The sequence below is a fragment of the Oncorhynchus masou genome, chromosome 2 (assembly GCF_036934945.1).
Source record: "Oncorhynchus masou masou isolate Uvic2021 chromosome 2, UVic_Omas_1.1, whole genome shotgun sequence".
In the NCBI taxonomy this organism is placed as follows: Eukaryota; Metazoa; Chordata; class Actinopteri; order Salmoniformes; family Salmonidae; genus Oncorhynchus; species Oncorhynchus masou.
Window position 1 is genome coordinate 25,981,699 of NC_088213.1, and position 18,775 is coordinate 26,000,473.

Below are 18,775 nucleotides of genomic sequence, written 5' to 3' on the forward strand. Positions count from 1 at the left end.
AGTGGAGCGAGCTAGCACTCTGCAACTCACAGGCACCGGAGTCTGTGTATGGATGTGATTTGAATGTAACTGAAGGAGTGGGATGGTTGTTACATTTTTGTTTTATGTCGCCCTCTTTCCCGAAATTTAAATATTTTTGGTGTCAATACCCTGTACACCAATAGGTGTAGTCTGTCAATACAACTTTGAAGAAGAAGAATCATTCTGCAAATTCGGCAGTATTTATGAATGACGGTAAATATTTGTCTAAATATACAAATTTCTGAGAAGTATAGAAGATGGGCTGAGTTCAAAATAATTGCTATGTAGTACTGTACAAGCTAGCACCTAGCTGCAACAGCCATTATTGTTGTCGTGTCTGTTTCACTTCAGTCTGGTCAGATGTAACGTTAAGCATTTATTTTGTAGGTATATTTGAATGAAAGACTAACTTCCTCTATATATGTTCCAGTGCACTTTGCAGCAACTTTGATGTAACTGTGAACATCATCATCATGGCTTCGAGCTTCGCCCCACCGAAACTGGCTGATTTCATTCTCACTGAGAGGCTGGGCAGTGGCACCTATGCGACAGTTTACAAAGCTTACAGAAAGGTACGCCATTCGTTGTCGACCGAGTTAGCTAGCCTATAAGCACAACTACTTGCATAAACAATACAAGTAAATAGTAGCAACTTCCTTAATAGAAATTAAGAGTTTTGAGACTGGCCCTGTAGCCTGGCTTCCAAACTGATGTCATGTCCCAGACTAGAGCATTGTTCAGTCTACTGGATCTGTGTGTGCAGGGGGACAACCGGGAGGTGGTAGCAGTGAAGGTGGTTGGGAAGAAGACTCTGAACAAGGTGTCTATGGAGAACCTGCTGACTGAGATAGAGATCCTGAAAACTGTTCGCCACCCTCACATTGTTCAGCTGAAGGACTTCCAGGTTTACAATCAGTTTAATATTTAATAATCAGCCCATCCCCACTCATATAAGTACATTTCATACAGGCTAACCTGACTCCCACATTGCTTGTCAGACAAGACAGCACAAACTGATCTGGGACTCAGCAGGCTACATTTCATATCCTTGTCTGAGTGAATTGAGTCTAACCGTGTTCTCTGCCATTGGTCAGTGGGACAGTGAAAACATCTATCTGATCCTGGAGTGGTGTTCTGGTGGGGACCTGTCCCGTTTCATCCACAGTAGGCGCTTGCTACCTGAGAGGGTGGCTCGGCTCTTCCTGCAGCAGATAGGTGAGTCACACCAGAGTCAGTGGTGCGTTGGGTATAAGTAACCTACATTCTTTAGAGCACTATTTAATGATGTTGAGCAGTTCTCTCTCTCTCTCCCACTCTCTCTCTCTTTCTCTCTCTCTCTCTCCCACTATTTCTCTCTCTTTCTCTCTCCCCCACTGAAATCAATTCAATTCAGAAGACTTTATTGACTTGGCAAGTTAAATGACTTACATTGTCAAAGTATACATATAACAAAAAATGGTGGGACCAACAGCAATAAGGCACTCTCTCTCTCTCTTACTCTCTCTTTTCTTGCTACATGTCTGAAAACAGCCTGCGCTCTTCAGTTTCTCCATAATCATAACATCTCCCATCTGGACCTGAAACCCCAGAACATTCTGCTCAGTGGTTCTGTCCTTAAACTAGCAGGTACAGCACACTGCCAAGTGCCACAATCACACTTACATACAGTATTCCTTATGGTCACATTTCTATCTTTATTAATCTCTTGCATTTCATCACCATGGAACTGTGATATGAATCATAGTTGCGAAATCATAGCAGTGCCAATATGCCAGAGGTTATTGGTGGCACCGTCTCTGTACTTTTCAATTGTGACATTTAAAATGATGGAATGCAACAGTTGCACCACTGAATCATGCATTAGAGGATTTTGTAATGCTGCTACAAGTATTACCAGGTGTATCACAGTCTTGACTGAGGCTAGTCTAGGGCACTGAGCATTAAAACATTTTTGCCCTATGCTGTTGTCAGATTTTGGCTTTGCGAGTTACATGTCTCCGTGGGATGAGCAGAGTGCTCTGAGGGGCTCTCCTCTCTACATGGCCCCTGAGATGGTGTGTCGGAGGCAGTATGACTCCAGGGTCGACCTCTGGTCTGTGGGAGTCATCCTGTATGGTAAGAGCACAGATTTATATGGATAACTATCTCCTCTCTCCATGCAATTAATTAGAACACTATCCCCTCAAGAACACCCTATGCTCTCTTAAGCACAAACCAGACATTTCAGTGACATCAAACTTCAACGTTACTGCTTTGAATGCCAAAGATGGTTTAAGTTTATATTGCCTTCTCACCTATTCTTATCATTTATTTGTTGTTCTTACTTCTGTATGTAGAGACACTATTTGGCCGTGCACCATTTGCCTCCAGATCCTATGCTGAACTGGAGGAGAAGATCCGCAGTGACAAGCCCATCGAGGTAAGCTCTGTTACATCTATCTAAAGAAATGTGTGGTAGCAATGATTGTTCATTCTGTGACTGCTGTTAGAAGAATCATTATTTCCCCTGTGAGTATATTTGCCACCGCAGGGTGGCACACTTGCTCAATAAACCTTTTCTCACAGTGCTTTCTTGTTGGAAGGGACACTCCTGTGCCAGAGTGGGTTCTACAGTCTCCTCCTCAATCCAGTGGTCAGGACAGAGTGTAATTAGTTGGAAGATAGAAATCATTTATTAGACAATTTAAAAAATATATAACTCCAGCCACAAGTGGATACGCTGCATTTAAAATCATCAATATAACACAATATATGTTTTGCAACTTCTTATAAAATCATTGTGGTCCTCTGGTTGTGTTGTGTGTCCCAGCTGCCTGCAGGGGCCAGAGTGTCCAGGAACTGCAGGGACTTACTGCTGCGGCTGCTGGACAGGGACCCTGACACCCGCCTCACCTTCACTCAGTTCTTCTCCCACCCCTGGGTGGACCTCGAGCACATGCCCAATGCAGAGAGCCTGGGGAAAGCGGTGTGTGTGTGTGCGGGTGCATGCAGGTGTGTGAGAGAGAGTTAGGAGTGTTGGTGTGACTCGCTGTCTGTCTTCTTTTGCAGACGGATCTGGTCCTGAAAGCTGTTCAGAAGGACCAGGAGGGGGATAGATCAGCTGCTCTGTCTCTGTACTGCAGCGCACTGGAGCACTTTGTCCCCGCCATTCACTGTAAGAGCAACATGCACTGCCCCTACCTGCCACAATCACAACTTCTCTCAGGTCTCTCATCTATATAATGTCTAATTCCGTACCACAGTCCAACATCAACTGAAAAGTGATACAAGCTCACAGAACTGGGGATGACATAATCAGAACACTATTGGTAACTGTCTAAGAAATTTATCTTCTCTCCCCTTTCCAGATGAGACAGACAGACTGCGTAAAGATGCCCTTAGACAAAAGGTACAGAGTACACAAAGTATATTTGGTCTATTGTATTTTCATACCCCAAAGGCTGGACTGAAATTATTTGAGTAACATATGGCATGGATGAAAAACACATGCTACGGATGACATCATAGAATGAAGTGAATGACAGCAATATAAACCCCTACTGCAGGTTCGTCAGTACGTGTCCAGGGCAGAGGAGCTGAAAGCTCTGGTGTCTGCAGACAACAGCCTCTGCTTTGAGCAGTTCAGGTCCACCAGAGACATCCTGAGAGGTAATACAGCTAACTTTACCCGTTGTACATCATGAATACCATATTTCATGACCCTTATATAGAGGACCTAATTTAAACCCTACTTTATTTGAAGGGAACCTTCATAAGGACTTGATAACACATTCATAAGACCCAGAAGGAGCACATTATCAAGTGTAACTGGGTATTGAAGTACCTAGAGAAGATGTTCTGAGAAGGCCTCCGGTCCAACCCTTACTCTCTGTCTGTCCCCCTCTCAGAGATGTCCCGAGACCAACCACGGATGCTGGCTGCTCTGGAGCTGGCATCTACAGCCATCGCCATGGTAAGATGAGGGGACTGGGTACCATGAGCAGGGCAGGGCATGATGATGGAGTTCTGGGGAGTCTACCAGAGAGGAGTGAGAGAGCTGGGAGGGTGGTAGTGGCTTGTAGATGCTGTCTACAGCAGGATGGATTGAAGGCTGCTGCTATAGTGAAGGCTGTAGCTATGGGATCAGACGTCTTCCCTTTTCATAACACACTTGTATTCCATTCCAGGAGAAGAATGGGATAGAGGACCATGATACACTGGCTCTGTACCAGCAGAGTCTGGGAGAACTACTGCTAGCCCTGGCAGGTAAGGTCAGCTTACTGAAAATCCCACATAGACTATATTAGTCCTTTAGATGTGGAAAACAATGAGTCAGTCATCTATGCCACATACAGTGTCTGCTGCATGGACTCTAATAAACACAGGTGTGATTTTACAAACCTGCAGGGAGTCTGGGAGTAACATAGTAATTCAATCTCCAGAATTAAGAGGGTATTACATCAGAGACCGCAGCAGAGCCTGCCCTGAGTGCCTGCTGTGTCTCCAGCCCTCAGCTTTGGCTGGCTGTTATTGTTATTAAAGAGAGACGGTGGTAGTGGTGGCCCATAATGGTCTCCTCTCCTCGGCGCTCTGGCTCAGTGTTTGTATGTGGACTAGGGTCCTCTAGGCTGGTCTCTATTAGCCCTGACTCTACATAACCTCATCTGGGAGATGGTTCTAATGGTGGAGGGAGGCGAGGCAGGCAGGCGGGATGGGGATGATGCTGGAGCCAGATGTAGCTTTGAGCTTTGGATGAGACCTGGTGCCAGCGCCCTGTGTGTGGTATAGAGCCGCTCGCTGCCATCTGGTTTCCATTGAGAGCCCAACAGTTCATTTCTCAATGTTATTACACACTGGAAACAAATAAAAACTATTGTCTGTCTTAATAGAGAAGAAACGGCTTGAGTCATTAAATCATCTCCTGATGGATCAGGGGGATCGGGACCGTGGCACGTCTGTGAGACCAAGGGGATTGTGGGAGGAGAAAACATTGTCCCTTTTGTGTCACTATAGCCTATGGTTGATTACGTTCCCTTCCCAGAATGCCTTGCTGCTGGAGAATTGGTCCCCTCCTCCTCAGGCAGGCTAATTGAAGAAAGGCTGCTTCAGTTTCAAGGGTTCCCCCTGAGCCTCAGTGGACTATCACAACCAAACTGGCTCTGTAAATTACCCACTCTTGTGCAAACATGGTGATTGGGATAGCAGTGATCCATCTCTTTCTATTCCCTCCACCCACCCTCCCTCCTTCCTTCTCTTTCTCCCTCTCCTCCACCTCTATGTCTGTCATCCAGCTGAAGCCCAGGGGCACCGGAGAGAGCTGCTCCATGGTGAGGTGAGTTACTGGGGGTGAGGTGGATGAGAGGGTTTGGGTGAGAATGTGAGGTGAGTTACTGGAGGTGAGGTGGATGAGAGGGTTTGGTTGAGAATGTGAGGTGAGTTACTGGAGGTGAGGTGGATGAGAGGGTTTAGGTGAGTTACTGGAGGTGAGGTGGATGAGAGGGTTTAGGTGAGAATGTGAGGTGAGTTACTGGAGGTGAGGTGGATGAGAGGATAGTTACTGGGGGTGAGGTTGGATGAATGTGAGGTGAGGGGGTGACGAGGCACCTGGTTCAGTGCTCGCCGTAACAGCACAGAGCACCTGAAGACATACACACACACAGGTCTCTGAGACCAAACAAGCATAGCTATATATGCGACACAACACCCAGGAGCATTCTCTGGTAGTCACGTGAATGTTTCTCTGAACAAAAGCTACGAACGTAATAGATCAGTGACACTGCAGTTTGGTGTACATATATATCAGTCATATGACACTATAATGGTATCCACTGCAGGAGCAATGGTCAGGTGAAATAGCCAAGCCTTTCCCTTGACATTTATTTGGAGAGGTATACTCTTACAACAGTTACTTCAGTTAGTTTGACTGTATTAATATTCAGTGGTGAAGGAAAGTTATTCTTTCATGTTTTGAGCATTTGTTTTGCAAGCAACCAGGTCAACAACACACAACAATGCTTCAACAAGAAACCCCAGAGGGAGTGAGATTTAAAGCTGGGCTCATAGACCTCCCTATTTGAAGTTTTATGGGCGCTTGGCTTAAGTAAATTCAGATGCAGCTGTAATAATCGAATGCTGGGGAGGACTGCAGATCGAAAGCATGTGTGTGAGAACACAAAGAGCCCCGACTGCAGCTAGGAATGGTCTCCATGTGTGTTGGTTCATCTCTTGAGCACAGTTCAGCCTTTCTTAACTCAGGGCTGTAATTCCCATTTCAAAATGCCTGGGCTTATCATATACAGTTGAAGTCGGAAGTTTACATACACTTAGGTTGGAGTCATTAAAACTCGTTTTTCAACCACTCCACAAACTTTCTTGTTAAAAAACTATAGTTTTGGCAAGTCAGTTAGGACATCTACTTTGTGCATGACGCCAACAATTGTTTACAGACAGATTATTTCACTTATAATTCACTGTATCACAATTCCAGTGGGTCAGAAGTTTACATACATTAAGTTGACTGTGCCTTTAAACAGCTTGGAAAATTCCAGAAAATTATGTAATGGCTTTAGAAGATTCTGATAGGCTAATTGACATCATTTGAGTCAATTGGAGGTGTACCCGTGGATGTATTTCAAGGCCTACCTTCAAACTCAGTGCCTCTTTGCTTGACATCATGGGAAAATCAATTGTAGACCTCCACAAGTCAGGTTCATCCTTGGGAGCAATTTCCAAATGCCTGAAGGTACCACGTTCATCTGTACAAGCAATAGTACGCCAGTATAAACACCATGCAGCCGTCATACCGCTCAGGAAGGAGACGCGTTCTGTCTCCTAGAGATGAACGTACTTTGGTGCGAAAAGTGCAAATCAATCCCAGAACAACAGCAAAGGACCTTGTGAAGATGCTGGAGGAAACAGGTACAAAAGTATCTATATCCACATTAAAACGAGTCCTATACTGACATAACCTGAAAGGCCGCTCAGCAAGGAAGAAGCCATTGCTCCAAAACCGCCATTAAAAAAGCCAGACTATGGTTTGCAACTGCACATGGGGACAAAGATTGTACTTTTTGGGAAAATGTCCTCTGGGCTGATGGGAAAAAAATAGAACTGTATCGCCATAATGACCATCGTCATGTTTGGAGGAGAAAGGGGGATGCTTGCAAGCCGAAAAACACGTTGTGGGGGTGCTTTGCTGCAGGAGGGACTGGTGCACTTCACAAAATAGATGGCATCATGAGGAAGGAAAATTATGTTGATATATTGAAGCAACATCTCAAGACATCAGTCAGGAAGTTAAAACTTGGTCGCAAATGGGTCTTCCAAATGGACAGTGACCCCCAAGCATACTTCCAAAGTTGTGGAAAAATGGCGTAAGGACCACAAAGTCAAGGTGTTGGAGTGGCCATCACAAAGCCCTGACCTCAATCCTATAGAAAATTTGTGGGCAGAACTGAAAGTGTGTGCGAGCAAGGAGGCCTACAAACCTGACTCAGTTCCACCAGCTCTGTCGTGAGGAATAGGCCAAAATTCACCCAACTTATTGTGGGAAGCTTGTGGAAGGCTACCCGAAACGTTTGATCCAAGTTAAACAATTTAAAGGCAATGTAAACTTGATGAAATAAATAAAAGCTCAAATAAATCATTCTATCTGCTATTATTCTGACATTTCACATTCTTAAAATAAAGTGGTGATCCTAACTGACCTAAGACAGGGAATATTTACTAGGATTGAATGTCAGGAATTGTGAAAAACTGAGTTTACATACAGATTAGCCAAATACATTTAAACTTCTGACTTCAACTGTAAGAACACCAGCCTTGAAATAGTTGGAAGGTTAATAAATGTTATTTTACAGCTGTAATCTTACTTTGGGTGTGATTTGATAGTATTACAGCCTTGGTGCTGAGGTTAATATGATATAAAATGTTGGGAGTCTGGGTGGATGCAGCCGCCTCTGTCTCGGTCAGGATGATTACTCTACCACAACAGGTCTGTCTTTTAAAGGGTCATTATAGGAGGCCATCCACCTTGGTCTACCCTCATCATCACCAGACGTTATAGATAGGAGAATGTGGATGACTGTAGATGGATTACATGCTTAACACCACCTCTCACTTTGCAGATCAAGAGCCTAATGACCAGAGCTGAATACCTCAAAGAACAGATCAAGGTAGGAATGGCGATGACTTGACTTTAGTAGATATAAACCCTGTAGGTTTGTATTTGTATCTCAGTGTGTTTAATCCCAAGCAAACATTTTGGTCCATGATTTTGAGTCGTATCATCTTTTGTGTGTCTTTCAGATGCTGGAGACCCAAAAAGATGTGTCAATGGACAGAGAGCCTCTATCAGAATCTGTGAGAAGTTGTGAGTATCCCTGTGAGGGTAGCATAGTATTCACATTTCCCCTTAGATATTGTGTACGTGCTGGTGTAGGGGTGTGCGTCACAGAACGTCCCAGCAGAGGGGCTTGCAGCTATGTAGACTGGTCAGTGGGATATACCAGGGGTTAAGTGAAAAATGGCCACCTGTAATGAAATTTCCCTTCAGTGGAGGTTTTTCCACTAGTTAAACACAAGCCGCTCTCTTACCATGCTGGCCTCCCCATGGGAGCGTCTGGATCTTTGATTTCAGCTCAGTCTTGCATAGCGCTGGGCTGCTCTGCTCTCTGACCTCTTATAAAACCCACCTTGTGAAAGCGAGACTTGGATCGAACCAAGAAGAAGAACTCCCCCCAGTCACTACACACACACATGCATAACACACACAAATGCACAACGCACACACATGGACAACACACACACTAGCTGCGAGGGAGGGAGTTAGTTGATATATAGTAGAGCCAGACAATATCCTGTTTCGAGTTAGAAATTCCAGAGGAATTATGTGCAAAGGGGGTTCAATGAATTTGGAACAGATTCAGGTTTCATAAACATGGCTTGTTACGTTGCTGTTATTTTAACACACCGGTGGCCACACTCACAGCAAAGCCCAAGACTGTGGCTGGTGACCTTAAACTACTACTACGCTAACTACAAACAAAGCAGTAAAGTCTAGGCCTAATGCTCTCAACTGTATCTTAAATGCCACCCTATTCCATACATAGTTCAGCCCGGTCAAAAGTAGTGAGCTATGTAGGGTGCCATTTGGTACACAGCCTCAGTCTCTGAGCTTGTCCCATAATACAGGACAGTAATAAAGCCATTATACCTTTTTATTGCCATGTGTATTGAATACATTCAAAATCTTAATTACTCAACAGAAATCTACTCACAGATCAGTACTGAGGTAAGCCATGTCTATATGATGATAATGCCGTCTCTAACACATCTGTCTGTCGATGCTCGCCCTCCTCAGCATGCTGTGTGCAGTGAGCCAGCCTGGCAGTAGGAACCAGAGAGAGGGTCCATCGTGCCTGCGGAGGCCCAGACCCCTGCACCTCTACGGGTCAGGCTAAGGAATCCCTCAGGTCTCTGTGGCCATGGCCTCAGTAGTCTCGCGTCACCCTACTCGTAAGTCTCAATCATCGCACGGCTGTTGTTTCCCAACAAACATGAGAAAGCCTGGAAATGGAGGCAATGGCGTCAGAGACAATCTACTCTGTTATTACTCTGCCTGGACTTCAACTAGCAGCTTGTCAGCCTTGCATCCCCTCACCAACACAACACAGAAGACTGTCAGAGTCTCCAGTCACTGCTCAGCCTTAAAGCCCTCCTGCCTAACCATTCATATGGAAAGGCTGGACAGCTTGTATGCTAATACTGTACTGTCATGATAAACTAGTACTGTATCATGTTGTTGTGTTATGTTGCAGGATGAATAAGAGTAATAATGAGTCTCAAATGCTTGTAGTTGCACAATAGATGGTGACCTGAACTCAGAATGGCTACCCAGCATAGCAAGTTTGTAGTCTGTAACTGATGGGAGTTTTCGAAATGTATCATTCATATTTGGGAAAGCTCTTCTGGCGTCTGTCGCCCCACATACACACACACACACACACGCGCGTGCGCACACACACACACACACACACACAAAACAAACTAAATCCATTTTCTGTGGCCTGACCACAGTCTCACCACGCTCTCTCTGCTGATGGAGCAGCCTCTACCACTATGAGAGGAAAACTGGAGAGGTGCGGCTGCAGCCTTATTTACTCTGTAGACTTTCATTTACTTTTGGGTTGGCACCGGTCAGGATGAAGGCATACAGTAGCAACTGTGAAGTCAAGGCGTGCTTCACAACTCAGCCTGCTTTAGTAGCCTGCCAAGGACATTTGGTGACAGGTTAACAGTTACTGTTGTTGTGGGTCTTTTCCTTTCTGTTTGATTTCAGTGAGCCAGGTTGTGTGCATGAATCTACTTTCAAGGGAACTTTCAGTATTTGTGAATATACTGTACCATAGGAGGCGATCTGCTGTTTAATCAGGAAATGTCTGTCGAATTGAGAACTGACAATTGTGTATTGATTTTGTTGAAACATTTTGTATGGGTATGATTTTATAAATTATTTATTACCGTAAAAGGCTGATTCAATTGAAATAAAATTGGTATGTAATGTGTTGTTATGGCCTGTATTCATAAATTAAAGTGCCTTTGGAAAGTATTCAGACCCCTTGATTTTTTCCACATTTTGTTACGTTACAGCCTTATTCTAAAATGGATTAAATAAAAATCCTCAGCAATCTACACACAATACCCCATAATGACAGTGAAAACAGGTTTTTAGACATTTTGGACACACAAAAAAAAGACATAGCTTATTTACATAAGTATTCAGACCCTTTGCTATGAGACTCAATTGAGCTCAGGTGCATCCTGTTTCCATTGATCATCCTTGAGATGTTTCTACAACTTGATTGGAGTCACCCTGTGGTAAATTCAATTGATTGGACATTATTTGGAAAGGCGCACACACCTGTCTATATAAGGTCCCACAGTTGACAGCGCATGTCAGAGCAAAATCCAAGCTATGAGGTCGAAGGAGTTCATAGAGCTCTGAGACAAGATTGTGTCAAGGTACAGATCTGGGGAAGGGTACCAAAAACAATCTGCAGCTTTGATGATCCCCAAGAACACAGTGGCCTCCATTCTGAATTGGAAGAAGTTTCGAACCACCAAGACTCCTTCCTAGAGCAAGCTGCCCTGCCAAACTGAGCAATCTGAGGAGAAGGGCCTTGGTCAGGGAGGTGACCAAGAACCTGATGGTCACTCTGACAGAGCTCTAGAGTTCCTCTGTAGAGATGGGAGAACCTTTCAGAAGGACAACCATCTCTGCAGCACTCCACCAATCAGGCCTGAATGGTAGAGTAGCCAGATGGAAGCCACTCCTCAGTAAAAGACTGCCCGCTTGGAGTTTGTCAAAAGGCACCTAAAGACTCTCAGACAATGAGAAACAAGATTCTCTGGTCTGATTAAACCAAGATTGAACTCTTTGGCCTGAATGCCAAGTGTCACGTCTGGAGGAAACCTGTAACCATTCCTACAGTGAAGCATGGTGGTGGCAGCATCGTGCTGTGGGGATGTTTTTCAGAGGCAGCGACTAGGAGTCTAGTCAGGATCGAAACAAATATGAACAGAGCAAAGTACAGAGAGATCCTTGATGAAAACCTGCTCCAGAATGAGCGCTTAGGACCTCAGACTAGGGTGAAGGTTCCTTCCAACAGGACAATGTCTCGAAGTACACAGCCAAAACAAGCAAGGAGTGGCTTCGGGACAAGTCTCTGAATGTCCTTGTGTGGTCCAGCCAGAGCCCGGACTTGAACCTGATCGAATATTTCTGGAGAGACCTGAAAATAGCTGTGCAGCAACACTCCCCATACAACCTGACAGAGCTTGAGAGGATCTGCAGAAAACAATGGGAGAAACTCCCCAAACACAGATGTGCCAAGCTTGTAGCGTCAAACCCAAGACTCAAGGCTGTAATCACTGCCGTAAGTGCATCAACAAAGTACTGAATAAATTATCTTAAAACTTATGTAAATGTGATATTTCCGTTTTCTATTTTTAATAAATTACCAACTATTAAAATAAAATAAAATAGCTTTGTCAATATGAGATATTGTGTGTAGATTGACAATTTAATCCATTTTAGAATAAGGCTGTAACGTAACAAAATGTGGAAAAAGTAACGTGGTCTGAATACTTTTTTCCGAAGGCACTGTACTTGTAGTTCGGGTTGAAATGTAAAACTTGGTCAAATAACATTGTGGTCTGAGTCTAAGGTTTCATGGATGTCTTGGTGAGTCTGTCACTGCCTGTTGGAGGCCCACTGCTGTCTCGTGGCCATGTAGTCACCATTTGGTTCCCTCTCCTGAGGACACAGCAGGCCCATTTCCATAACGTAAGGCGAGGAAGCCCTAATGTAGTCCAGAGTAGCTGGGCGTGTAGAGGACTGGCAGGAGCACCAGTAGAGATGGAGGTATACTCTATAAGAGAATGCCAAAATGTTGAATAGTCAACCACTAATGCCTTTTACCCCTCTGACCCCCTTTCCAACCAACCACAGCCCTGTGGCATTGTGGGTTTAATTGGCCTCCATTTCAGTTCAGCTCCATCATGAGCACTTGTACCCTTTCCCCCTCTCCTGGGTCTCTATCAGCCTCTGTTGGTACTCCTAATGGGACGACGGTGGAGCTGTATTGACATCAGCTAAAGTTAAAAGGGGGGGGGGGGTTAATCCGTATGGAACTAAAGACCCCTCAACTTCCCAACCCCCAAACACACACACACATCAACCATTCACTGTGGGTAGACTGCTATCATGAATAGAACATTGTACAGATGAGAGACAAAACTCTCCCCTAAATCCCTGTGTCACCCCCTCTCCTAGACCTGGGGGCAGGCAGGGGTTTGTTTCAGAGAAACGTTGAATAAAGATAATTTAGAAAATGGGCTCCAGCACACTGCAGCCTCTGTAAATCCTCCCTCTGCCGTCCCCCACTCACCCCAAGGCTCCCCTGCTTCTGTTTGTTTTGATTTTGTTCCCAGAAGCTGAGTGGGGGATTTGAAGGAGGGTGAGGGTGAGTTAGAGTTGGACAACTTTGAGATGCATGGCGATGGTTAGACAGATTGGCTGAGCCAAGTTAGGAGGGTCTTACCTCAACTATACAGAATCCCTTTCCCTCCCTTCCGCTTCTAAATGCACTTTTTAACAATCTAAAGTCTGTTGAGAATTACATTATTTACTAGACAAAATACTTGCTCGTAAGTAAGCATTTCGCTGTGAAGTCTACACGCTGTATTCTGTGCATGTGACCAATCAAATTTGATTTAGGTGAAGATGGGAAGAGGACGACTTGGTCAGTCTATTGTCAAAGGAACTATGAATTGAACACAGATTTCCTGTCATGACTTGAAATTCCACATCTTGACTCGTTCAAACTTAGATTACATAACACTTCCATACAGTTTGTTAAGGACCTGTAAATAAATAATTATTACTATGAGCTATTTGTGCCAAAGATTTATATTTACCTACTAACCTACCTAAAATATTATTAGCAGGATTTAGGAGATTAGTAGACACAGAAACACCCATTGCATTCTCACTGTGTTATAAAAAAGATACATTCATTAATGTGCTATATTTCCATAGTTATTTCTCTGAAAAGGTCATTGAAGACCAAGAGAACTGAGAAGCACTGTAAGGCAAAACGACCAAATGCACAATCCTGCATTCTCAAGAGTCGTGACTGACCTTTCAACACTGACGCAGAAAGTGCCATTTACACACAAGTAATTAGGTACAATTTACCTGGTAGTTTCCTAGACCGTGTGAAAGGAAGCAGTAACTTAAAGCTGAAATGTCTCAACGAGCACAGAGTCCTGGCCTTCTCTTCCAAATAAGATGTATTGTGCAGCCAGACACTTAACATTCCTGCTTGGGTTTCAGTTACACTGGGCCTGATCCCTAAAGTATTACACAATGCTGGTATTAAGAGGGGTACACAGCAGTCACACAGTTACTTTTCAGAAGCCACCGGAGGCATTCAATTAGATGAAATCACCCTGTTCTAAATACGTGTCTCTAAAATGTTTTTACAAATTCCAGAGAAGATGGATGATATGAGAAGACAGTAGTGAGAGGTCCTGTTTTGTCTTTTCATGTCAAAGTTGCCATTGCCAGGACTACCAGAAATGAAAGTATATCATTTCAAAGATCAACGCAGCAGATATTCAAACCGATTCAATGTCTGCTGGTCCTTTAGCTTTGCTTGGCAATGGCACATTTTCAGGCGACACGTGACTTTGGAGCCTGATCCAAAATGACATTTTTCCCTTATTGAACATTCCAGTCTTCTTCTCTAGTTCCAGCAGTTACATTTGCCTATACTTTAGGTCTGATAGTTTTGGTGTGATGTTTTATTTAGTTGGGGGTTGGGAAACATTCCTACTTTTGAATAACATACAGGATGTCAAATAAACAGTTGGACTTTTTGACTCACCCTTAATCATTTTATTACATAAATTATTTTCCATATATAACAAGTATCCATTATTTCTTTCCACACTGGTTGAGATGACAAATCTACCTGCAGAATTGTTTCAAAAAACATTGTTTTTGTACATGTAAACTACTGCCATATTATTCATGATGTGGTGTATTGACTGCAAAGTCACAATGGACAAATTGGACACTAATTTACAGCATTAATATATGACATATAAATGTAAAAGATAGATTCCTTATTTTATATATACATATAATTTAACATCAACATGACAGTTACATTTCCCTATGGACCAGCATCTACCCAACAAGGTGAAATAAAAAATAAATGACATTGACGATCATGACAAAAACAAAGATTAGTTTAGAAAAACTTCAAGTGACATCTTGTAAAGGTAATGACAAGACACGGGAAGGATTAGCTTCATTAAAAAATAATAGAATAACTTCTTAGCTTTTTCCCTTCTTGCTAAATATCTTGGCTAACTGTCAAGCATGTTTCTGTCCTGGAAAGGAACCCATTACACTTTATATGAAATGAATAATAAATTAAACTAGGCCTATTAACAAGTAGCTTATGTACTGCTGTTCATAGTAATAAACTGGTATTTCTTATTTTTTTCTGAGAAAAAACACTAGTGCCTCTTCTTTTGTCCATATAAGTCTATCATAAGCCCACATTCATCTTGTAGAGGCCAGTCTATAAGGAGAAGGATGACTTCTTGCTTTCAATAAAGGAAGGGGGTCCCTAAAGGGGGAGAGTGGGGGGACATTTTAAATAAAACTATCAAGAGTGGGGGATGTGTCATGGGGGGTAGGGGGCTTCTGGAGAGGCACTTCAGTTAATTTAACTGGGCCTACTTGATTCCAAACCCTTGTCTGTTCACTGGCAGTTCCCTACAAATATTTGAAGTGTGATGGCTGCAACAATGCAGAGGCCCCTAAAATAGAGAGGAAAGCAAACAGAAACTGGACTGGTCCAATGTTTATCTTAAGTCTTAATAAAGCCACACTCCAAGGACCATTGAGACGAAACTAAACAAATAGGCACAAGAGTTTAAAAGGTAGCCCAGAAGTAATGGATGCAATGCCCAATGAGGAGTATTGTTACAATGAAGTCAAGTTTGGTTCATTTCTCCTTAAACAATCACTTTATGGATACACTCCAGAACAGTTTCGACCTAGGATATTCCATGAGTAGCCTAGGCCTAATTTGCTAATTGAATTGGTGGTCTGAATGTCCTGTCCATCATTGTGTCCCAGATTAAGGCATCACATCAAAATATGAAAAATCCATTAGGCCCATAGGAGATTACTAGGAGCACATAGTATTCCACTACACCAAACCCACGTGCTCATTAGATTGGACCCATCCCTGTCACAACAACAGGTCACTTTCAAAAGACCACATTCATTTCTCAATAGAATATCCGTGCAAGAGTGATGCATAATAAGGCCATATAGCTCGACAACTGCGGGGAACTAGAATTTGAGTTAGGAGGATATATCTCCTCTGTTTTCGATTCATAGTCTTCATCCTCATACATATCGTCCATATCTGCCTGGTCTGAAATAACACTGTGGTCTCCAATCTGGCAAAGTTTGCTCATGTTCTCCTTGACTACCTCACAGAACGGCCTTTCCACCCCGTCGCACACACACTGGCTTAGTAGCATGCCATTTGGGATGAATAGCATCTGTTGTATTGTGGCCTTGCACCTGGACGAGCATTTCCTGCCATTGAAGAGTTGCCCACAGTAAGACAAGTAGGCTGTCAGGGAGGAGTGGCAGCCGGTGTCCTCCTCACAGCGTTGACGGGCCTCTGTGCATCCTATCCCCCCCGCGTCTCCAGGATACCTCCGGGGGAGGCATGGCTCAATCGCCCGCTTTGCACCCCTACACTCCATGTCCTGACCACAGTCACACCTCTCGAGGTAAGGGCCATTGCGGGTGTGATTCAGTCTTATCAACGCGTTGATACAGTGGCTGGGGCATTGCCTCCTGGTGCCTCTGATGTTTCCTTCACAGGCGGCTAGATACTGGCTGTATGCAAGCTCACAGTCTGCCTCCTCATGGCATCGGAGCAGGGCTTGCCAACATATTAACTGGGCATCTAGCGCCAACAGCACCGATGAGAAGAGCGCCAGAGCGCTGCACCAACTGTTCATGCTGGAGAGAGCTCTAGTTCGACGATGCGCACATTTTCCTCCAGTTAGTGCGGGACAGCAAAGTTTTCGATGAATTTAAAACGTAATGTAACTAATAAACCCATTTAGTATGAGGTGTTTATGGTCCAAACACCAATGTGTTAAGTAGGCCTAGCTACAAACCTAAAGATGTCCCTCTGTCTCTCCAATACACGCTTGACAGTTGTGGAATAACAGTCTGTTTTATGAGTGTGAATGAATCCAGTCTGGAACGGATGAGTAAAAATGTTGAAATCCGTTGCATTGATTCAGCTACCCCACAAAGCAACAATATCCTCCGCAAAACTGTCACAGTCGTGTCAGTAAAAAAGGAACAAAAAGTGACCATATGCGCTGTCCAAAGTTCGGACACCTACTATCCACATTTCATGCCCTCGTTTGAAAGCATAACTCGTTTTATTCTTGTTTTCAAAATACGTCCAACTTTCTTGGCTTTAAAAAACGTTCCATACTATGGGTTGAATTCATTAGGACTGCCTCTCCTCACTGTCGCATTTTCTCCCGCTATGTGTCTTTGTCCCCCTCTTGCAGTTACGCTTCACGCTTCGTTAATCTTTTCCCCGCAACACCCCTCCTTTTCCAGAAAAAGAAAGGATAGTTTTCCTTCCCCCTCTCCCATTTACAATCCTGGTCAACGATTGGTCGTCATTGAGGAGTTCGTGGGACTCATTTCTATAGCAACGTAGTTTTTGGCAATCTGCTCGTCATACAGGAAAAATAAAATGTTTATAAATTTAATGAAACTCACGACCTGTGTGGTCCCCTTTACAAAACACGTCAACGTTTGGGGAGGTAGTGAGTGTGGGGCGCACACAAGCCCCCTAGCAGTCGACAGAAAGCATTCCATTGCTAGAAGCTCACATCTGCACCCACTGCTCCAATTTTAAGTGCAGAAAAAACAAATCTGTTCCTTTTTAACATTAACTCGGGGAGGGAAACCTCTATGAAAACCGTCGCACAGTGAGGGGTTCACTTAAAGTTCTACTAATTGTCTCCCTGTTCACTCTCCCTCACGCCCTTCTTTCTAGTGAGTTTTTAAACCCTGATTGATAGAACAGAATGGAAGAGAATAGTATTTTCTGGCCCGTTTCACCCCAATTGTGTCAGATTGGCCATGCAGTGGCACAGTGTCTTTCTAGGCTGAAGATTGTTCACGCCCTGCGCCTATCAATAGAGGTGGGTTTCAGCATCAATATATTTTACACCTCTCCCCTTTCACACCGCACTTGAAAACTACCAATAGCTCAGGTTTCTCTGCTATTCAAATGCTAACTAACGTGTTTTGAAAAAAGCGATTGGAAAAACCCGTAGCGACACCCGGGCTGTCTAGAAATGTCACAAAGCAGTTGCTGGCTGGCTTCTCTCTGAAAAACACTGTACACTTTTGCAAAGAGCCTTTGATTCTGCCAGATGGCTGAGCTTATTATCAGACTTCACTGGAAGGTAAAGTTGATAACATCATTATAAAGGTTAACTTAAGAACGTGGTTATAACAATGGTTATAACAACTGTGACATAATCATTTGGCCTATCAGTATTGTAATGATAATAATTTCATGATAATAAACCTTGGCCTGATATGGGGCTAATATGGATTTTGGATTAAATTCTGTTTTGTCATTATTTCAACATTAATCAACAAACATTCCGATGAGGTTGTATTTTTGGCTCCACCTAGTGTTTGGTTTTATAGCCTCAAACGATGGCTACTGTAAATTATATGTTAGAAATCTTCCGTCCTGGAGTTTCTGACCAGATGGTCAGACTGGCTGGAAAACAAATGGAGAAACATGAAGAATACATCATAAAAATCTGTTTATTATGGTTTCAACAGTCAGTCAAAAATCAATACGTTTCATACAGCACCGAACAACAAAGATGATGTAAAAGAAGCAAAGAATGGACAGGAAACAGAAACATCATGAACAACACGTCTCTTCCTGAAATATCATCATGAGATCAACCTGAATCACCCCATAGGGTGACTGGAAATGAAAGAAGCTCTTGTTGTTGGCTTTAAAGTATCACTGCAGGTCACACGTCAATACAGAGAGATATGTATAGGTGATCAGGCTCTGTAAGACTTGAGTAAGAATTCATTATATTCACACTT

The 18,775-nt window shown here is 43.5% G+C and overlaps 2 protein-coding genes across 3 annotated transcripts; one reads left to right on the top strand and one right to left on the bottom strand.

Annotated features, from left to right (window-relative positions):
• The first annotated feature begins 6 nt into the window (after nt 1-6).
• Nucleotides 7-10,609, top strand: LOC135557549 (serine/threonine-protein kinase ULK3-like). 2 transcript variants are annotated; one of them, XM_064990918.1, is made up of 17 exons: nt 7-234; nt 452-593; nt 785-925; nt 1,116-1,236; nt 1,552-1,647; nt 1,993-2,136; nt 2,358-2,440; nt 2,831-2,986; nt 3,070-3,175; nt 3,369-3,409; nt 3,567-3,669; nt 3,909-3,973; nt 4,188-4,266; nt 5,292-5,332; nt 8,127-8,174; nt 8,308-8,371; nt 9,362-10,609. In XM_064990918.1, the coding sequence occupies exons 2-17, from the start codon at nt 495-497 to the stop codon at nt 9,376-9,378; spliced, it is 1,404 nt and encodes a 467-aa protein (XP_064846990.1). In that variant the 5' UTR covers nt 7-234; nt 452-494; the 3' UTR covers nt 9,379-10,609. The 2 variants fall into 2 exon arrangements, with proteins under 2 accessions (XP_064846990.1, XP_064846999.1); XM_064990927.1 differs by lacking the exon at nt 1,552-1,647.
• A 3,835-nt stretch (nt 10,610-14,444) lies between these two features.
• LOC135557556 (growth arrest-specific protein 1-like) lies at nt 14,445-17,524 on the bottom strand. The gene has a single exon (XM_064990942.1). The coding sequence runs from the start codon at nt 16,621-16,623 to the stop codon at nt 15,874-15,876; it is 750 nt and encodes a 249-aa protein (XP_064847014.1). The 5' UTR covers nt 16,624-17,524; the 3' UTR covers nt 14,445-15,873.
• Nucleotides 17,525-18,775: the final 1,251 nt, after the last annotated feature.